The sequence below is a fragment of the Hirundo rustica genome, chromosome 1 (assembly GCF_015227805.2).
Source record: "Hirundo rustica isolate bHirRus1 chromosome 1, bHirRus1.pri.v3, whole genome shotgun sequence".
In the NCBI taxonomy this organism is placed as follows: Eukaryota; Metazoa; Chordata; class Aves; order Passeriformes; family Hirundinidae; genus Hirundo; species Hirundo rustica.
In genome coordinates, this window is record NC_053450.1 from 52,799,801 (window position 1) to 52,817,077 (window position 17,277).

Genomic DNA, 17,277 nt, shown 5'->3' on the forward strand with positions numbered 1-17,277 from the left:
AATAAATTACAATTTGAGGGTTGTCATGACTGAGGGAAATGGATTTTTTTTGGAAGCAAGGGAGACCAGGGCAATAGTAGGTAGGGACCCAAAGGGTCTTGATAATCACGATGGATCATCTTACTACTTACTGACAAAATCAACCTGCCTTACCTATGTGGTCAGGCCACCTTACTTAACCTTCAATAGGAGCATGTAAATTACATATGTTCAACAAATAGTGTGGAAGGCATTATGTATGATTCACATCGGCTCATCCTGCCAGAGCACCCTCCTCCTCTCTCATGTTCAATGAATCTAGAAAGCCAAGTAGACATTACCACCTTCCCCCAGTTGGGATATTTATAATGCCTCTCTCTTTATTCTCTGACATTTAATGAAAGGCATGCTCACACTGCAGTCCTCTGCTATTTAATTAAAGACAATCAGCAGGGAGACACAAATCTGTGGAAAAACAGTCTTCATTAATTTTCCTTTCCTCGGAGTTATTTGTTTGCTTTCTGCCATATCCATAAAGACAGTAATGTCTGAAAGACAAATGAGTTATATGGATTTAATGCTGGACAGGAAAAAGAAAGATACCAGAGCACTCAGGTACTGGCACTGGGTTGGAGTGATCACTGAGCACATTTTTGTATATATGGGCCCAGAATTTGTCTGACCCAATTGTACCACTTTTGACCATTAGTGATAGCCCAGTCTGTCTGGGAGGAGAAATATGCAGATCCCTCTCCCTTTCTCCCAGATAATTTCCTCATCATGGTGGTAGAGTTGTACAGTATTATGTCTCCAATTTCAGACACTAATAAATTACAAGGCAGAACTTTCCATGTTCTGCTGCCATGAGAGCGTACCAGACAGAGGTGAGAAATCCAGATCTAGGAAAACTTAAATTCACCTTCCAGATCCACTGGAGTAGCAGATAGGATTCGGCAGCTGATTTAAAGTATATTTCGCTGCAGTCAGTCCTGACTTTCTGAAAGAACATAGCATATTTATAGGAAAGTTAGAGTTTCATACTAATTTGGTAGTTTCATGTAACTAACAACAGCTCTCTGAAGGACACCTAGGCTGTCCTGATGCCAGGGCTGTGGGGGGGACCCAGCCATAATGGTGGAAAATGCTGTCTCCAGCTGCTTAGCTGCTTGCCTCCAGCCTTTAGGCAGAGTCTCACACAGGCATTTTTTAACTCATTTAAGACAAATGAATTGTAAGGTTTATACACCTTGTTTCTCATAGCTTGACTCCTTTTGTTGCAATGGTGCACACGAAGAAATGCTTAGATAAAGGACAGAAACCCTCTGCAAGGTGTAGTGATGGGCAGATGAGGACTGGCTAATGATCAATTACTTCTACTAATACAGCTCTTTACAGAGTTCACATCTTTGTCACTCCAACTACTATCCCTGTGACTTTTTTTTTCCACATTGTACCTGGTCATTTTTCAGCACCAAATTCTAATTCACAGCCAAGCACCAGATGCTGTGATATGATCCTTCCCAGATGTAAAATCTCCAGAGGTTCCATGCCTACAAAATCAAAGCTACCCAAGAATATCTTATTTCATTTAATACTAGTCTTGGAAATCTTTCATCTGGTCTTTCCAGTATAAAGTGTAACCAGACAGTGCACATGTGCAGTTTCACTAGAAAGTGAACAGATATTTACAACCCAGGGAACAGAGCAGGCCAGAAGCCCTACAAAAAACAAACACTCAAACTAAAAGTCGTTAGTTTGGGGCTTCAGAACAACAGTATGAGATTATTCTGTCATTTAACACTGCTGTCTAGGATTTAATTTTCCAAGTTAGCACAAGTTTATTTGAAAGGCACCACAGCAAGCTCATAGTTATATGGCTGGATCTACCCTGGCTGACATTATGAGGGAAAGAAAAGACAGACGTGATGACACAGGAATCTTTCCGATCATAGCTTCCTCTGCCTTATACCTGCTACCACTGAGTGCTTGCCAAAAACCGTTTTTGTGTCTGTATTATGCAAGAGTAGCTATTTCAGTACTCCCGTGACAACTCATCTGCTTTTGAAAGCAGAAAACCTCTCCACAACCTTTTTCCCTACTTTGATCTAGGACACAGAATTATAGTATTTAAGATTTAGCGGGGATTTTCCACCATCTGCAAGAGATGATAACCTCTCAAGTGCAATGCAAGAACCAAAGTCAGAAAATTAAGAGTCCATGTCATCAAGGGAATGTGGGAAAAGGAAGGGAAAGCAATTCAGACTTGTGAGTTTTATGACTACCTAGAGTAAAACAAATCACGTAAATATTGCTTCTTTTCCCAGTTTGATGCAGAAACTTGTAAAGCTCCGATTCCTGTAAACGGTATGGACTTTCAGAGAAACACAGAATATTGAGTTGGAAGGGACCCATAAAGATCATTTCAATGACTTCTGGGCTCTGTGAAGTTCTGCAAATTTACCTGGCTTCTTGCTTTGCTTTCGCTCTCCTGTGCTGATAAATACTTCACTTTATTCAGACTGGAATACAATAATGATGTCCAAGTTTGGAGAATAAATACCTTCCTGGGCTCAATGACTGATCTTCTGTTTCTCAGGGATGTGTCACATTAACAAAACTAAGGCATCAAGGAAGCTGGACATCCGAACAATAATAGATACTTTAGCATTTTTGATTCAATTACTGAGTGTACAATTTGGGTATCTTACATGATTGTGTGGTCTTTGTCAGCAACTCCAGTGTGCTCAGCCACCACCCACACCTTGTGCATCAGAACGTCGTCTCTCCAGCCCTGCTGGAGACACCCTCTTGTCTTGACCAACACTGAGTCAGATCATGCCTCAGCAGAACTGCCTCTGGAGGCTTCCTGAAGGCAGGGCACGCAGCGCTGCTCAGACTTTGGCCTCTGAGGTGTGCACTGCTAAAAAAACTGACCTCCTTTTGAAAACCCTGAGAAACGCAGGTTTTGCTCATTCCTGTTTGGGGCTGTGTCCAGTTCTGGGCTCCTCATTACAAGAAAGACAAGGAGGGACTGGAACGTGTCCAGCAGCAGGCACAAAGACCGATCATCTCTCTTGTGAGGAGAGACTGCGGGAGCTGGGTCTGTTTAGTCTGAAAACCGAGAGGGGAATCTCATCAATACATATAAATATCTCAAAGAAGGGTATCAAGAGGATGGCCCCAGGCTGGTTTCTGTGGTGCTTAGTGACAGGGCTAGGAGCAATGGCTACAAAATAAAATGCAGGAATGTTTCACCTCAACATGAGGAAGAACTTCTTCACATTGAAGAGTTGGTGGCTGAGGACTGAACAGGCTGCCCAGGGAGGTCGTAGAGTCTCCCTCTCTGCACACATTCAAAACCCATCCGGACGCGTTCCTATGTCGCTACTCTAGGTGGCCCTGCTTGGCAGGAGGCGTGGAGCGGATGATCTCCAGAGGTCCCTTCCAAGCCTAACGATTCTGGGATTCTGTGATTCCTTTTTTAAAAAACCTTCCGTCAGCCTAGCACACGACGGGGCCGTGTGGACACGGGAGGTGTACGGGAGGTGCCCGCCGCCCCCGCAGCGCGGCACAGCGCAGCGCAGCGCTCCGCACCGCTGCCCGCACGGGCCGCTCCGTGTCCGAGGCCGCCCCGTGCCCGAGGCCGCCCCGTGCCCGAGGCCGCTCCGTGCCCGAGGCCGCCCCGCAGCACCGCGGGCCCCCGAGGCGCTCGGGGCGCTCCGGCCGCGGCGCAGGCGCGGGGAGCAGGCGAGGCGGGGCCGGCCCGCTCCTCCCGCTGCTGCCGGTGCCCGTGATCCCTGCGCCGTTCCGTAGCCGCAGCGCAGGGAGGCGGAGGAGCGCGGCCGAGCCCGGCCCGCCGCGCTGGCGAGATGGCGGCGCAGAAGATTAACGAGGCGCTGGAGCACATCGCGAAAGCGGAGAAATAGTGAGCGGAGGGCAGCGGGGCGGAGGGTGCGGGTCGGGGGGAGCTGGCGAGCGGCTGCCAGCTCGGCACCAGCCCTGTCCGGGCCGCCCGGCGCTCCTGCTCCCTGCCCTCCAGGCCTGGCGAGGGGGGCTGAGGAGACTCCGTGTGCCGGCGGCGGCACGTCGGGACGGGGGGAGGGAGGTGCCGGGGCCGAGGGGGCCGGGGCGGAGGGAGTGGGGGGCATGGCTGCTCGGCCCTTCCTCTGCCTGAGGGGACCCTTCCTACGGGGATTGGGTGCTGTAGAGGGCCTGCCGCCCCGAACAGGGACACGAAAGCGGCCCTAAGACTCAACAGAGGGGTCGGTGAGGCGGCCTGGAGGCGGCTCGGAGGCCTGGAGCCTGAGCAGTTTCCTTTAGGACCTCTATTCCTCCCACCCTGAAGGCAAAGCGAGGGCTGTCACTTCTGCCCTTCTGCTAAAGTTAGTGGGAAGACAGGTCACAGAATCAGGTTAGAAAAGGTTTCTGAGCAGATCGAATCCAACCTGTGACCCAACACCACCCTGTCAAGTAGACCAGAGCACTGAGTGCCACGTCTAGTCTCCTTAAACACCTTTGGGGATGGTGATATCATCTCCCTGGGCAGCCCATTCCAATATCTAATAACCCTTTCTGTTAAAATTGCCTTCCAAATGTCCATCCTAAACCTCCCGTGGCACATCTTAAGGCTATAGACAACTGGGAGAAAAGAGGCTGTGTTGGATAAAAGGGCTTGACTTTGCTGAGATGGTGTGTGTTTGTTTCTTGCCCGTGACAAATGTGAGATTAGTGTTTCTTAAGTGGCTTCAAAGACCTGTACTTATGTTTTATCTTGGAGAGCTTAACATCTATGATAGTCTGTTAGTGTGTATTTTAACACTGAATATAGCCATTTTGCTTGTAAACCTGAATTACACAGAGTACAGTATAGATGTAATAGAGCTGACTAACCCAAGGCTGCCATAGTTTTAGTAAGAATAGTGACATGCCCTCTGGAAATCCTGGATCAAATGTATAAATTGGCATAGAGGGAAAACTTCAAAATGGAAAAAACTCAGCATATCTTACTCAAGTTACTTGATGGAAAGTGTCCTCCAGCAAAATTAATTTTAAGCTTGTCTGTAGAGCACTTGAAATGAAAGGCACTGAAACCTCAAATTATGTGTAGATTGAGTGCACTGTGTATTTCAGCTTGATGTATTTGAGACTCTGACTGTGATAAAAATAACAGAATATAAAGGATTGTGTTAGAGTTACACACTGTGGTTGTCATCCAAGAAAGACACCAAGACCATTTTAGGATCCATATACAACTTTTTTGCCAAGTAAAGAATGTATTGCATATCATGTGTTGGCCTACAACAAATATGCAAGTGGACTGTAAAGTTATGGTAATATTTTAATTTCTTTTAGAAATGAGGAAGTCAGCATATTGAATTCCAAATTGCTTAATGACTCATCTAATTTTCCAGTGTTCATTTTCCCCTATGTATCTATGCCTACATGTGGCACCTTTTAGTGTCATGATCTATCGTAGACTTATAAATGACATATGAGTCTTTGTGTTGGTAAGTACACATCGGAGAGTTTTTGATAATTCTTAGAAGAAAAAAAAATCCTGTAGAGGAATGCTGGAAACTTCCTGATGTGTGAAAAAAATACTGTCAGGTGTCATGGTATTAGAAATCTGGAGATACCATGTTGGTGTAGGAGGAAGTATTTTTCTTCTGCTGACTTCTTACTGCTGAGAAGATGAACTTGGGAGGACTCTCTGGGAACAGTAGAAGCATGTTAGGGTGAGGGTTGTAACTGTGGGAGATAATTGCAGTGCTTTATGCAATTCTTAACAGTGTTGGCATTTGTTGTTATGGTAGTGATGCCACTATAGTGTTGGCACAGGTAATGGTTCATTTCCAGGGGTATTCTAAAGTTTGAAATGTATCAGAAGTGCCTTGATGATAAAACATAAAATCTTCACTGATTGTTTCTTGTGTTTTAGCCTGAAAACTGGATTCTTAAAGTGGAAACCAGATTATGACAGTGCAGCTACTGAATATGGGAAGGCAGGTAAGCGTGGCTGTAAATATGGCCATGTATATTTCAAAGTATTCATCAAGCCTAGTCCCTAATAATGTTTTAAATATTTTCATTACATTGCTGTGTAAATAAAATTGTTGTGAAGACTAAACGTAAGATGAAACAACAAAAAAATCCTCTTGGTTGCACTGTAAAATAAATTTCAAGTTGTACTTGGAGATCTAGAGCAGTTTCCAAAACCATTTTTTTTTTTTTAAGCTTCAGCTTCTATTTTTTATATTGCTATATGTGACAAAAATAAACCTTTCTTTCCTTCTTTCACTTGTCCACCCCCAAATCCTGTGACTATCTACAAAACAACAGACGTTCAAGCTGGTTTTAAAAATTTGCTTTATCATCATCTTATGAAATATGTCCTGTCAAAGACTGTCTCAGTAAGGTGAGGTGCTGCCAGGTTAGGTGTTTTTTTTTTTTTCAGGCCCAGCAAGGTCTTGTTCCTCCCTTTTTGTACTGCCAAGTGACACACTGAATATAAAATCCTTACTAGCTGATTTCTTTTTGTTCTTAAGCATTTTCTTCTTTCTCAAGTTGTAATTTATCGTGGTCTTTTGGCTTCTTACTTTAGGCATTCCTACTTTTTCACCTAACACTGAATAGAACTTGGAGGAATAACTGGAGCATTTATAAATTGAAATTTATTTTAAATCTTACTTTATATTTTATTAGTTTAACAAGCTAGAAATACATATTTGTACCCTGAAATCATTGTGCTGAAGAAGTTATGGGTAAGCTTTGTTGGTGGCGTGTTTCTGACTTTGTATAGCTCCTGAGATTAAAATGATGTAAATATGCATTTCTCCTTTTCTGTAATTAAAATACAGCACAAGTGACTCTCGAGTCCAGCTAAACACATTGAGAGCTATGTATGATACTGTGAATGTGTATGGAAGTGGTATTGATAATAAATGTCTTTAATGGTAACTAAGTAACTAATGAAACAAGGACAACTGTCTGGGATTTTTGGGAAGACCTTGGTAAACTGTAACCATGCTTTTAAAGAGTCTGTTTGCAACTTTAGGCAGCTAAACCCTCGAACAGTGGTGGTAAAAAGGAAGACAATGTCAAGCTGTAAATAAATTCTTATTTGCTTTCTTGCAGCTGTTGCTTTTAAGAATGCCAAGCAATTTGACCAGGCAAGGGAAGCCTGCTTACGGGAAGCCGAGGCACATGAAAACAATAAAGCGTATCTTTTCATTGGTTGATATTCTTTCTTTCCAAAAAAATGACTAGTTGCTACTTAGATTGGAGTAATGGGGGTTGGTAGCAGGTTATATAATATATTTGCACATTTTGTCTGTGTAACAGAATTGCTTTTTGAAAGTCTGTTCCTGTGTGCTCTGAGTGAGAAAACTAAAGAATTGTTGGTGAGAGAGTTAATGTTGTCCCAAGTAACAGCTGACAGATGCCTGAGATATGTAGGCACTGCTTCAGAAATTTAGCTGTTTTTTAATTAGTTGCTAATGCATAGTATAAACTAAATGAAACTCTGATGTTATAACAGTACTTGTAGTACTATTTAATAAGCAGGAACATATTTTAAGTAAAGAGCTTTTTACAACTTTATATGTAGCTATACATTGGTATGTTGTATTTGTTCTGTCCTTAGAATTATTTATTTTTGACAACTTGCCTGCAGTTGTAGTAGGTTTAATTTGCCTTTATGGAGTTCCTTGCTTTGAAATGAGTAGTTGTGTAAGATTTAGTACATTAGCATTTTCCCTGCATTATATTTTGTGGCTTTTGTCCTTGACTTCAACAATTTTATGTCCAGTCTCTTTCATGCTGCCAAGTAAGTACAGAAGTGCTGTGTAATCTGAAACAGATTTTTTAACATTCAGTAGAAGCGTGAACTGTCATTTTGATCTCAGTGTAGTAAGTGTTCTGATTCAAGTAATTTTGCTGCTTCAAAATGAGTTCAATGGAAGTGTGAGCTATGAAAGTCTGAAAAAACCTGTAATGGCCACCCCTAAAGTGATGATTTTGGCATTCTTCAGCACCTTTTGATAACAAATATTTTTTCTTAGATGAACTTCTCATAATTTTGAAATTCTACACTGTTGAGCTAATTAAGAAAATTTTAATTAAAGGGTACTTCAGAGATGACAATAATCCAAATACTGCCTGGGGATCAGGTTAGAATAGATTTTTACTGGAGAGTATGGTTGAATTTTGTGGAAGATAAAATTACATGTTCGCTGTGTCATTAAATAAAACAATTGAAACATCCTCAAAGCATTAAATATTAAAAATGAAGATGCTTGATAGTCAATGCATGTTAACTTTTGCTTCATAACTACAGCTTGTTGTAATACACCATTTCTAACCAAATAGTACACTTTTTTCCTCTACAGAGCTTATGAACAAGCTGGCATGATGCTAAAGGTATTCTCATTTACTAGTTTTTATTTTTAAGTTCTGTTTTATAGTGACAAATATTGTGCACAGTACCATTTTACAAACATATGTAAGCAAATTGCATATTCAAGAAATATAAAAAATAAAAGAAATTTTTTTGTTGACTTATAGTCCTCACCTCTGCCTTCAGTAGATTAGGAAAGCAACATTTGTATTTGGGGGAAAAATAATTTTCCTTTTGTAGAAGGAAAGAAGCTATGTCTTCTTTCAGATACCATCTGTCAGAAGGTAACAGATGAGTGGTGCTGCTTTTCCTCTAAACTACCATAAGCTCATGACTTACACAGAAGTTTAGTACTTAAAAGTGAATTTTATGGAGTTGGTGGTCAACTTTCACTAGCCCTACAAGTTTGTAAGTGAAAGTTGGAATCTAAATAAAAAAGTTATTGCAATTTGCTTTGATTTGTGTTATTGCATATTAGCTCCTTTCCTGACCACAGTGTTCTGTGTCTGTTGCCTTGTAGGAGATGCAGAGGCTCCCTGAAGCAGTTCAGCTGATCGAGAAAGCCAGTATGATGTACCTGGAGAATGGGACACCAGACACAGCAGCCATTGCGCTGGAACGGGCTGGAAAGTGAGTCTGACTTATTGGTGGCTAGAATCTGTGCAGGGCATGGGTATGTCTGTGGTTTTCTTTTATGTCTTTTTGATGCTCTCAGGTAAAAAATATCTTCCTTTCATCTGAAGAGAAAGTATTGATGTTTGTTACAGGTTAATAGAAAATGTGAGTCCAGAGAAAGCTGTGCAGCTCTATCAGCAAGCAGCATCGGTGTTTGAAGTAAGTGGGGGATTTTTGTGGGTATTTTTGGTTTGTTGTTTTTTTTTTTTTTTCCTTTCAGCTATAAAATAAAGAAGAAGCCTAAGATTAGGTTCTAAATTATGTTTCCTTCATTTTACATCAGTGGCTGTGTAATGACGCTGAAGGCTTCTCATGCCATAGAGAAGGAGATGACAAAAGTTAGGAGTCAGTTTGCTTTGCCTGTTTCTCAGTTTAGGACTTGAGGGAATCTGAATTTTGTAGCTCAAGTGTTCTGCCTCTTGTTGGGCAGCACAGAGGGTAGAGAATATGGCTGCTGTTGAGTACTGGAACCCAAAATAATTTGAAATCCCTGAAGGCACAGAAGAAAAGATTTTGCTTGGTGCTCCACCCATTCCATGAGCCAATGATTTGCCTTTTTGCAAGTGGCTTTGATGTACTTCTCTATTGTCAGTAGTCATGGGTTTCCAGATCAGCAAATTTGCATTGACATTCCTCTGCTCCATACAGGAGCTGACTGTGGAGCTTGGGAGCACCATTACACTTCATGTTTCCCTTAAGTTTGTCAACTGCTGATCTGATAACTAACAGTTCTTCTAAGTTACAGTTGACACACTTAGATTAAGGTCTGGTGGTCTTAATTCTATCCAAGTGAAATGTATGAATTCATTTTTTTCTTCTCTAGAATGAAGAACGTTTACGGCAGGCATTAGAAATGCTAGGGAAGGCATCAAGACTTCTGGTCAGAGGACGCAGGTATAGCTTTATCCTTATTTGTTCCTTTAATGCAATTGGATCTTAAAGTGTGATTTTGATTGTGGTTTTTTGTGTTGCTGTTGTTTGGTTTATGTACTATTAATTCTTAATTGAGACTTGCTTCAAGCAAATATCCAGTTTCTGTGGGATATGCCATATTTATCCAGGAGTCACCTGTTTGATGTTCTGGGTTGGGAGAATGTGAGCTGAAAGCATTTTGTTCTCTGAGAACACCAGTTTTCATTAATTCTTAAACTACTTCAGGATTTTTTATTGTTGTTTTTTTTCCAACATTAATATGTAGAAAGTACTTGAAAGTCTTCTATAGCTGTGGGATACAAAACAAAGGAATTAAGGATCTGAGGAAAGGAATCTACAGCACTCTGATTCTGGACTCCTTAAAGAAGAGTGAGTCTTGGAGTCTCAGTGAGACAAGTTTAATTGTGAATTGCTTACACCAAACTTGACCTTCAGTTTATCTTAGCTGTGCTTCACTGAAACATTTAGGTCATTTAGGAACTATATTGCTAGTTCATGGATATCAGACTTACTGCTAGCTTATAGTAACTTCAGGACATACAGAAATGTGCTAGTGTAGGTAACAAAGCATTCATCTTGTACAGTGTTACAAACACAGTGTTACAAAAAGGTTTCTCTGAATGAATTCCAGAGATGTTCTTAGCATGTGCACAAAAGGAATTGCTGACTGTTTACTCTGTTAGTAAGATCTACTGCTGATTTTTAGTTGCGTTGCTGTTTATTCCAATAGACTTGCCACTGTATTGTTAAACACTTTGTAATTAGCCTTGGGTTCATTGTATTGCATTCCTGTCACTGATACTCCTGGGGTTTTTTTGGTTTTTAGATTAGATGAGGCTGCACTGTCTCTTCAAAAGGAAAAAAGTATTTACAAGGAAATTGAAAACTACCCCACTTGCTATAAGGTAAGTTCTAAGAGACAGGTTCTGATAATACCTTTTGACTTTTTAGTTTTTGTTGTTACTGACGTCTGACAGATGATGGGTACCTCTTGATTAAGCCATAAGTTTCTTGCTAAATGATGAGAGTTTGTGGTAGTAGTGTTTCCCCAAACTTTAGGTGTGCTTTTATAATTTTTAAGATAAGATGCTGTTATCTGTATAAGCTGTCAGAACCAAACCACATAAAAATAAAGATGTTATCAAAAAACCAAATTACAAAAACTGTTACTAGGGACAGCAGTCCATTAAAACATTATAGGAGATAACGTATACCAACTGAGGAGATGGTTCTTTCCTTTTTCACTAGATTATTCTGACTTACTTGTGTCAGTTTCTTAGGATGATTGTGGAGTCTAATGACCTTTCTCATACTAGATATTATCAGTCTGCTACTTTTCTCATATTTTATTATTAATTTCTAAAGAATCATAAGGCTTACTTTTTTTTTTTTTTTTTTTTTTAATTTAGAAAACTATTGCTCAAGTCTTAGTTCATCTTCATAGAAATGATTATGTTGCTGCAGAAAGATGTGTGAGGGAAAGCTACAGGTAAGGCTACTTTGTGTCCTAAATTTTAAACTGAATGTTTCACTAGTGTGGATCTATCTTGCTTGATATTGTTCTTCTATAAAATTTTAACCTGCACTTCTGTTGACTTAAAGTGTAATAATAATGTTCCCTGGTGTATGGCTATCAGGAATCATTTCCACACATAAGAGATTTAGTTGTAATGGCTACAATGATTCTACTTAACAAATCTAAAATACAAAGTCATAAAGAACTAGTTATGTGTGACAGGGAAAATGAGATGGAAATTAAAAGTTCTTGCCATGTTACAGGAGAAAATTTTGGATTAGTGTTTAACCCTGGCAATCCTTCATTTCAGCTTTCATTGGAACTTCAGTAGCAAAATCTCAAAACAACATGTTTTTACTTAAACTGTGTTTTTAGTGAAATGAACATATGTATAAGTTAAATTGTACTACTTTACCTTTAGAAATAATCTTTCAAGGTCAGTCTTTAAACACCTTGCTTATATTTTCCAAGTCTCCAGTTTTATATACAGAAACTCGTGACAGAATTTTTCTGTATGTGGAGAAAGAGATTAGTGACTAGTCAGGAAAAAACAAATCTATAATTCTTGTTTTGTCTTGACTATGATTGTGGTCTTATTTGCAGTGTGCAAACTATTATTACTTAAAGTTTATTTTTTATGGATATGATTCATGTACCTGAAGAAATTTACTCTTAATTTCCTTCAGTATACCAGGATTTAATGGAAGTGAAGACTGTGCAGCATTGGAGCAACTTTTAGAAGGGTATGATCAGCAAGATCAGGATCAAGTTTCTGAAGTCTGTAATTCTCCACTCTTCAAATACATGGATAATGATGTAAGTATCCAGATCCTGTGATTGTTTGGGTTTTTTTTCAGGTTAAGAGGGTGGGGTCTTTTCCTAGTAGATGAAAATAAGAAGAGGACGGTCCATGTATTTATTGTAACTTCCTGCCTATCCCTTGCTGTGAGCTTCCTGCATTCTTTTACTTTGCCTGCCAGTGGTGGTGCTGCCTGCCTTTCAGATGGTGCAAAGGATTGGGTGAAAGAACAGGTTGTTAAGGGTTTGCTGAATTTGTTTAATGAGTTGACCAAAATTCAGTCCTCTTCTGCTTGCTTCCTTAAGGGCAGGAACAGTTTGTTGTTTCTTCATTTTCTCAGAAATAGCATGCAGCAGATAAATGTGCATAAACACAAACAGAGCATGATGCCTGCAGGATGGCATAATTGAATGTTTTTTTCCATTGTTTATTTTTAGCAAGGTATTCGTTCAGGATAGATTTTGAATTTGGAGCAAGCAGTTGTGTCTCTTTCCCACAACATTTTTTACTTAATTGAATTTGTAAGTTGTAGGAAGTATAAGATAGGAAAGGTGTAAAGTGATGGGAACATCCATCCCTGCCAAACTTTTTAGCAGTATTGGCTAATTTTAATTCATTGAATAGTAAAAATGAAGTCACTCGTCTTGCTGAACTACACTTGTAAGACTGTTTACATGATCTATTGCTAGATAATGTTTGAAAAGCTACATACTGGAATTATTTATTTTCTACATAAAGCTTAAACCAGAGGAACTGTGTGGCCCATTTATTCAATAATAAGCAGCATCAATACAGATCTCATATCCCATTCTCAGAGTGTTTGGGAGAGAGAAAAATGAGCCAGTGTTATGTTTATTCCAAGCTGGAAAAATACACTCTGAGAGGATCATTGCACTGTTTCTGTACTGAATGATGCCTGCTTGCTTATTGTGAGCATCAGTCAATTCTGTGGTAGTACAGAAATTAAACTTGCCTTGTTATTGTCAGTATGCCAAGCTTGGTCTTACCTTGGTGGTCCCAGGAGGTGGAATCAAGAAGAAATCGCCAAACGCTGCCCAAGACAAAGCCAGAGGACCAGCTGCAGTGGGCTCTCATGCTGATGAGGAAGAGGATGAATATTCTGGTGGACTATGCTAGCTACAGACTAGGTTGTCATAAATATCTGACTTACCTGTGATGTTGAGCATATCCAAAGGTACCAGATTTACCGGAGCTTCATTGCAATTGTAATATGGGAATCCTAATACTAACTTAGCAGCTTCTGGGTGCAATGCAGGAAAAATAAACATGATTGTACCCATTGTCTTGAAATATCTTTGGACTTCATCTCTTACCTGGCAGGAGCTTCCTCAGTGTCCTGCCTTCAGGTAATGGGAAAAAATTGAGAAGAGTTTTACTAAAAGCACAGTTTAAAAGAAAGCAAAACCTCAGAAGCACTGGAGGGAGAGTGGTACAAATTTGTAAGTGCTGGATTTTGACAGCTGGCACTTTTGGTCCCAGTAAGATGTTTGTAGTTGTTTTCAGAGTTAAATGTATGATTATTCATCTGGCTATTTATCTCCTGTTTATGACCATTTAAGACAGACTGTGCCAGGCAGGATTTCTACTTGTGTAAGCACTAGGGGGAGCATTCAGTTTGTTTTCAACATATTTTTACTCCACTGGGGAGTATTATTTTAGTACCTTATTTTTTACAGCATCCACATGAGTTTGAAAAACACGAAGTCAGCTAGGTTAAAGTTATCTTGCAAGCTTAAAAATACACTTCTGCCTTTCCTCATAAGGAATTTACTGACTTGAAGTACTTGGAAGTAAATTTGTCCATAGTGTTTGTAATGTGCACCTTAGAAAAGGAAGGAGTGAACAATCATTCTTAGCAGTGTTTTTGATGTGTGCCATAACCAAAAAAGAAACTGAAGTTAGCAGGTAATATGCACTGAATATAAACTTCTGAAGACAAATGTTTAACAAAAGCTTAGGTGGAATGTTTCAGTGATATGTGTGAGTTCCTGAGCACCCTAGGTGTGTTTTTTTGTGTAATTTGTGTGTAATTTGCTAATTAGTGTGCTAGTCCGTGAAGACATTTGATTCTTTCATATTTTCAAAGCATTGAATAGATATCTCCTATAAGTGGCATTTTTAAAACTAGCTTAGAATCCAAGGTTACGAAATTTTAATGCATCCTGTTTCTATTTGGTTTCAAGTAATCATGTCTTTTGCAAGCTTCTTTGGTGTCCTAAATTTATTTCACCATTTTATGCTTTAAAGTTGTCTAAAAGTTGTACCTGTGGCTTGTTTCTTCAGCAGGACCTAAGCAAGGTCTGGACTAGGGTGACATCACTTAGAATCCAGCAGGGATTTGTGTGTTGTGCCCAAAGCTCTGTAAACAAGAGATGAAAAGCACAGTCTAAAGTGTTGGGTAGTTTCTGCCGTTTAAGGAATTGGATGTCATCAAAGATGTCAAGTGTATGTCTGACAAAATTTTGTCAGGCGTAATTGTGATGAAGATTCAAATTTTAGAGGGCTAATGTTCACTTTTCCTTGGGGTGAATAGCACTCAGTAACATTGAGATAGGAGCACAAACTGCAGCATAATTTGCTGTCACATTAAAAAGTCACATTATTCAATGTAATGGGTGTTCAGAAACCAATTTTGTATCTTTGTCTTGTGTAATAATAGCCATGAGTTTTAAAGCTATTTAAGATGCACCTGTAGTTCTTCACTATGTGATGGGTAATTTCCCTTTGTTATTGATGATGTGTATAAAAGTTCTGGCTCTATGAAATTTTAGGAAGTGAGTTGCTTTTCTCTGAGAATGCTTGCAGGTATACATGAAAGATGCTTTTGAAGACTATCCTAGAATTCTAGAACTCTTCTAGAATTTTCACTGTTAGAGGAACTCACTTCAGTTTAACTGAATTTTAACTTCTGCCTTCTGGATTTGTTAATCAAGTTGAACATGACACTTACTGTGGTAAGTCTTTAACACAGGTAGAAAAAAATGCACATGTAGGAACTCAGGGAACACTAAGTAATTTTTTCCAAGCATTTCCTGCTCCTTCTAGTTCTGAAATCCGTTTTATTGTGTGAGCCCAAGGAGTCTGCTTTTTGTGTGTGAGCAATTGCATATATCTGAAATGATGATGTGAATAAGAAAACTGGGAACTTTGTGTGCTTCTGTGGAAGAATTTTCAAATTTATTTAAACTGTGCTTGTAACACTAATAGGCTCTTAAAAAAATTAAATTTATGTGTTACATTTTTAAAACATACTTTCCATATGGCCAAAAAAAAAAAAAAAAAAAGATGTGCAAAACTGTCTTCCTCCCCTCCCTCAAGTTGTTTCTTTGTTCTGTGCCAAGTGTGGGAAATCTGGGACAAAAGTGACTGGTACTAAGCTGCCGTTGAGTTGACATTTCTGATTCTTAATAGTAGAGTCTAAATCTTTAATTGCAATGTTGCTGCAAAGACCAAATCTGCAGAAATGGAAGCATCTGAAAATAAGATGGTCTATTTTATATAACTTATTCTCCTATTTTAAATAGTGAAAGTGTGTTAGGAATGTTAACTGCCTTTTAGTTAATGTTTAACTACAGAAGAAACTGTCTGTATATTATGTGTTAGTGTTTGTTTCTATCTTTCAAAGCAATTTGCACACTTATGTAAATACCATTTAAGTGATCTAAAATGGAAATATAACATTTACAGCAAGAGAGTTTTCAAAACCAGTGTTGACTGTAATAAAAAAAATAAATTGTGCATGGAGGCTGAGCAATGGCCAATGGAATGTATATGTAAAATCAGAAGATTTCTAAATTATCTGTGACTTAATACTCAGATGATCAAGTGCAGCGTGAAACCTGTGCTTTACTTGTTCTTTTCCCAAATCTATGGTGTAATAGAGTACGAAATGTGTTTGTAACAGCTCTACAGATCCTGCCTCTTGAGAAGAGGCTGTGTGTTTCACCAACATGAAAAATAAAACTTGAAATTAATGCACGTGTGGTAGCTTTCTCTGTTGTTGATCAGGTCCTGCTGAGGGCCACCATTTGAAAATGAATGTTAATTATATTTAATTTGTCACTGGGATAGGTTTTCAAAGTGCTTTTTGGCATGAAAATACAAGATCGTCATTATTCAAGTTGGAATCAATGGCGAGTTTGAAAAACAACTAGATTTCACACAACCTAAAGATATGAATTCTGTAACTCTTTGGAGACTTCATAATTGTAGAAGAATCACCTTTTCTACTATTTTAAACTGAAAATTGCTGGAATATTTGAAGGTTAAAGAATCTGGCACTGAAGTTCTACCAGTGTAGCAGGAATTGTTCCTTAGATGCTGCAAATATGCAGCTGTATAAAATTATAAGAACTAAGCCTCTCTCAGGGAAAAAAAAAACCAAAATCAAAAGAAAACAACCCCATGTCATCTAGATTTATAATAAGCCGTGAACTTTTTTGGATGCAGGAAATGGAAAAAAGAAACGACCCCAACCTCTACGACTAGTAGTGGTAATAAAATTGGAGGAAGTAGATGTAACTTCAGAGAGCAGAAGGGAGCCACTTGGGATCTGCGGTTTGAGCCAGAGCAGGGACATGAATCACTGAGTTAATGGTCTGTAGAGGCCAGCATGGCCAGGAGCTGAGCTCCTCTCTTCCTCTGCCTCAGGACCCGTAGGAGAGGATGTGCACGAGCGTTGCCTCTGGGTACCTTCCTTCCGCAAGGCTGGCGGGTATTTGTTTCAAGCTGCTGCTGTTGCCCTTCTGCCTGATTTCCAGAGTAGCCGTCAGCCTGGAGCAGGAGCGGAGAGGCAGCTGCAAGGCTGCACGTACGTTTCCAGAACATGTGGCTGTTGTGATTCATCTGCCGAGCCCAGTGGGAATAGTGGTAAGGAGCGTGGCCGGACTCCGCAGTGCGCGCTGCCAGCATCTTCACTGGTGTGTGACCGGTTTGGACTGCGCCACAGAAACGTTCCAG

At 39.8% G+C, this 17,277-nt stretch overlaps 1 protein-coding gene across 1 annotated transcript; it reads left to right on the top strand.

Annotated features, from left to right (window-relative positions):
- Positions 1–3,763: 3,763 nt before the first annotated feature.
- On the top strand, positions 3,764–16,292 carry NAPG (NSF attachment protein gamma). The gene is made up of 12 exons (XM_040069574.2): positions 3,764–3,904; positions 5,918–5,985; positions 7,114–7,198; positions 7,787–7,804; positions 8,367–8,397; positions 8,895–9,004; positions 9,142–9,208; positions 9,873–9,943; positions 10,809–10,887; positions 11,392–11,471; positions 12,185–12,314; positions 13,285–16,292. Exons 1-12 carry the CDS (start codon positions 3,849–3,851, stop codon positions 13,432–13,434), a joined length of 945 nt encoding a protein of 314 aa, XP_039925508.1. The 5' UTR covers positions 3,764–3,848; the 3' UTR covers positions 13,435–16,292.
- Positions 16,293–17,277: the final 985 nt, after the last annotated feature.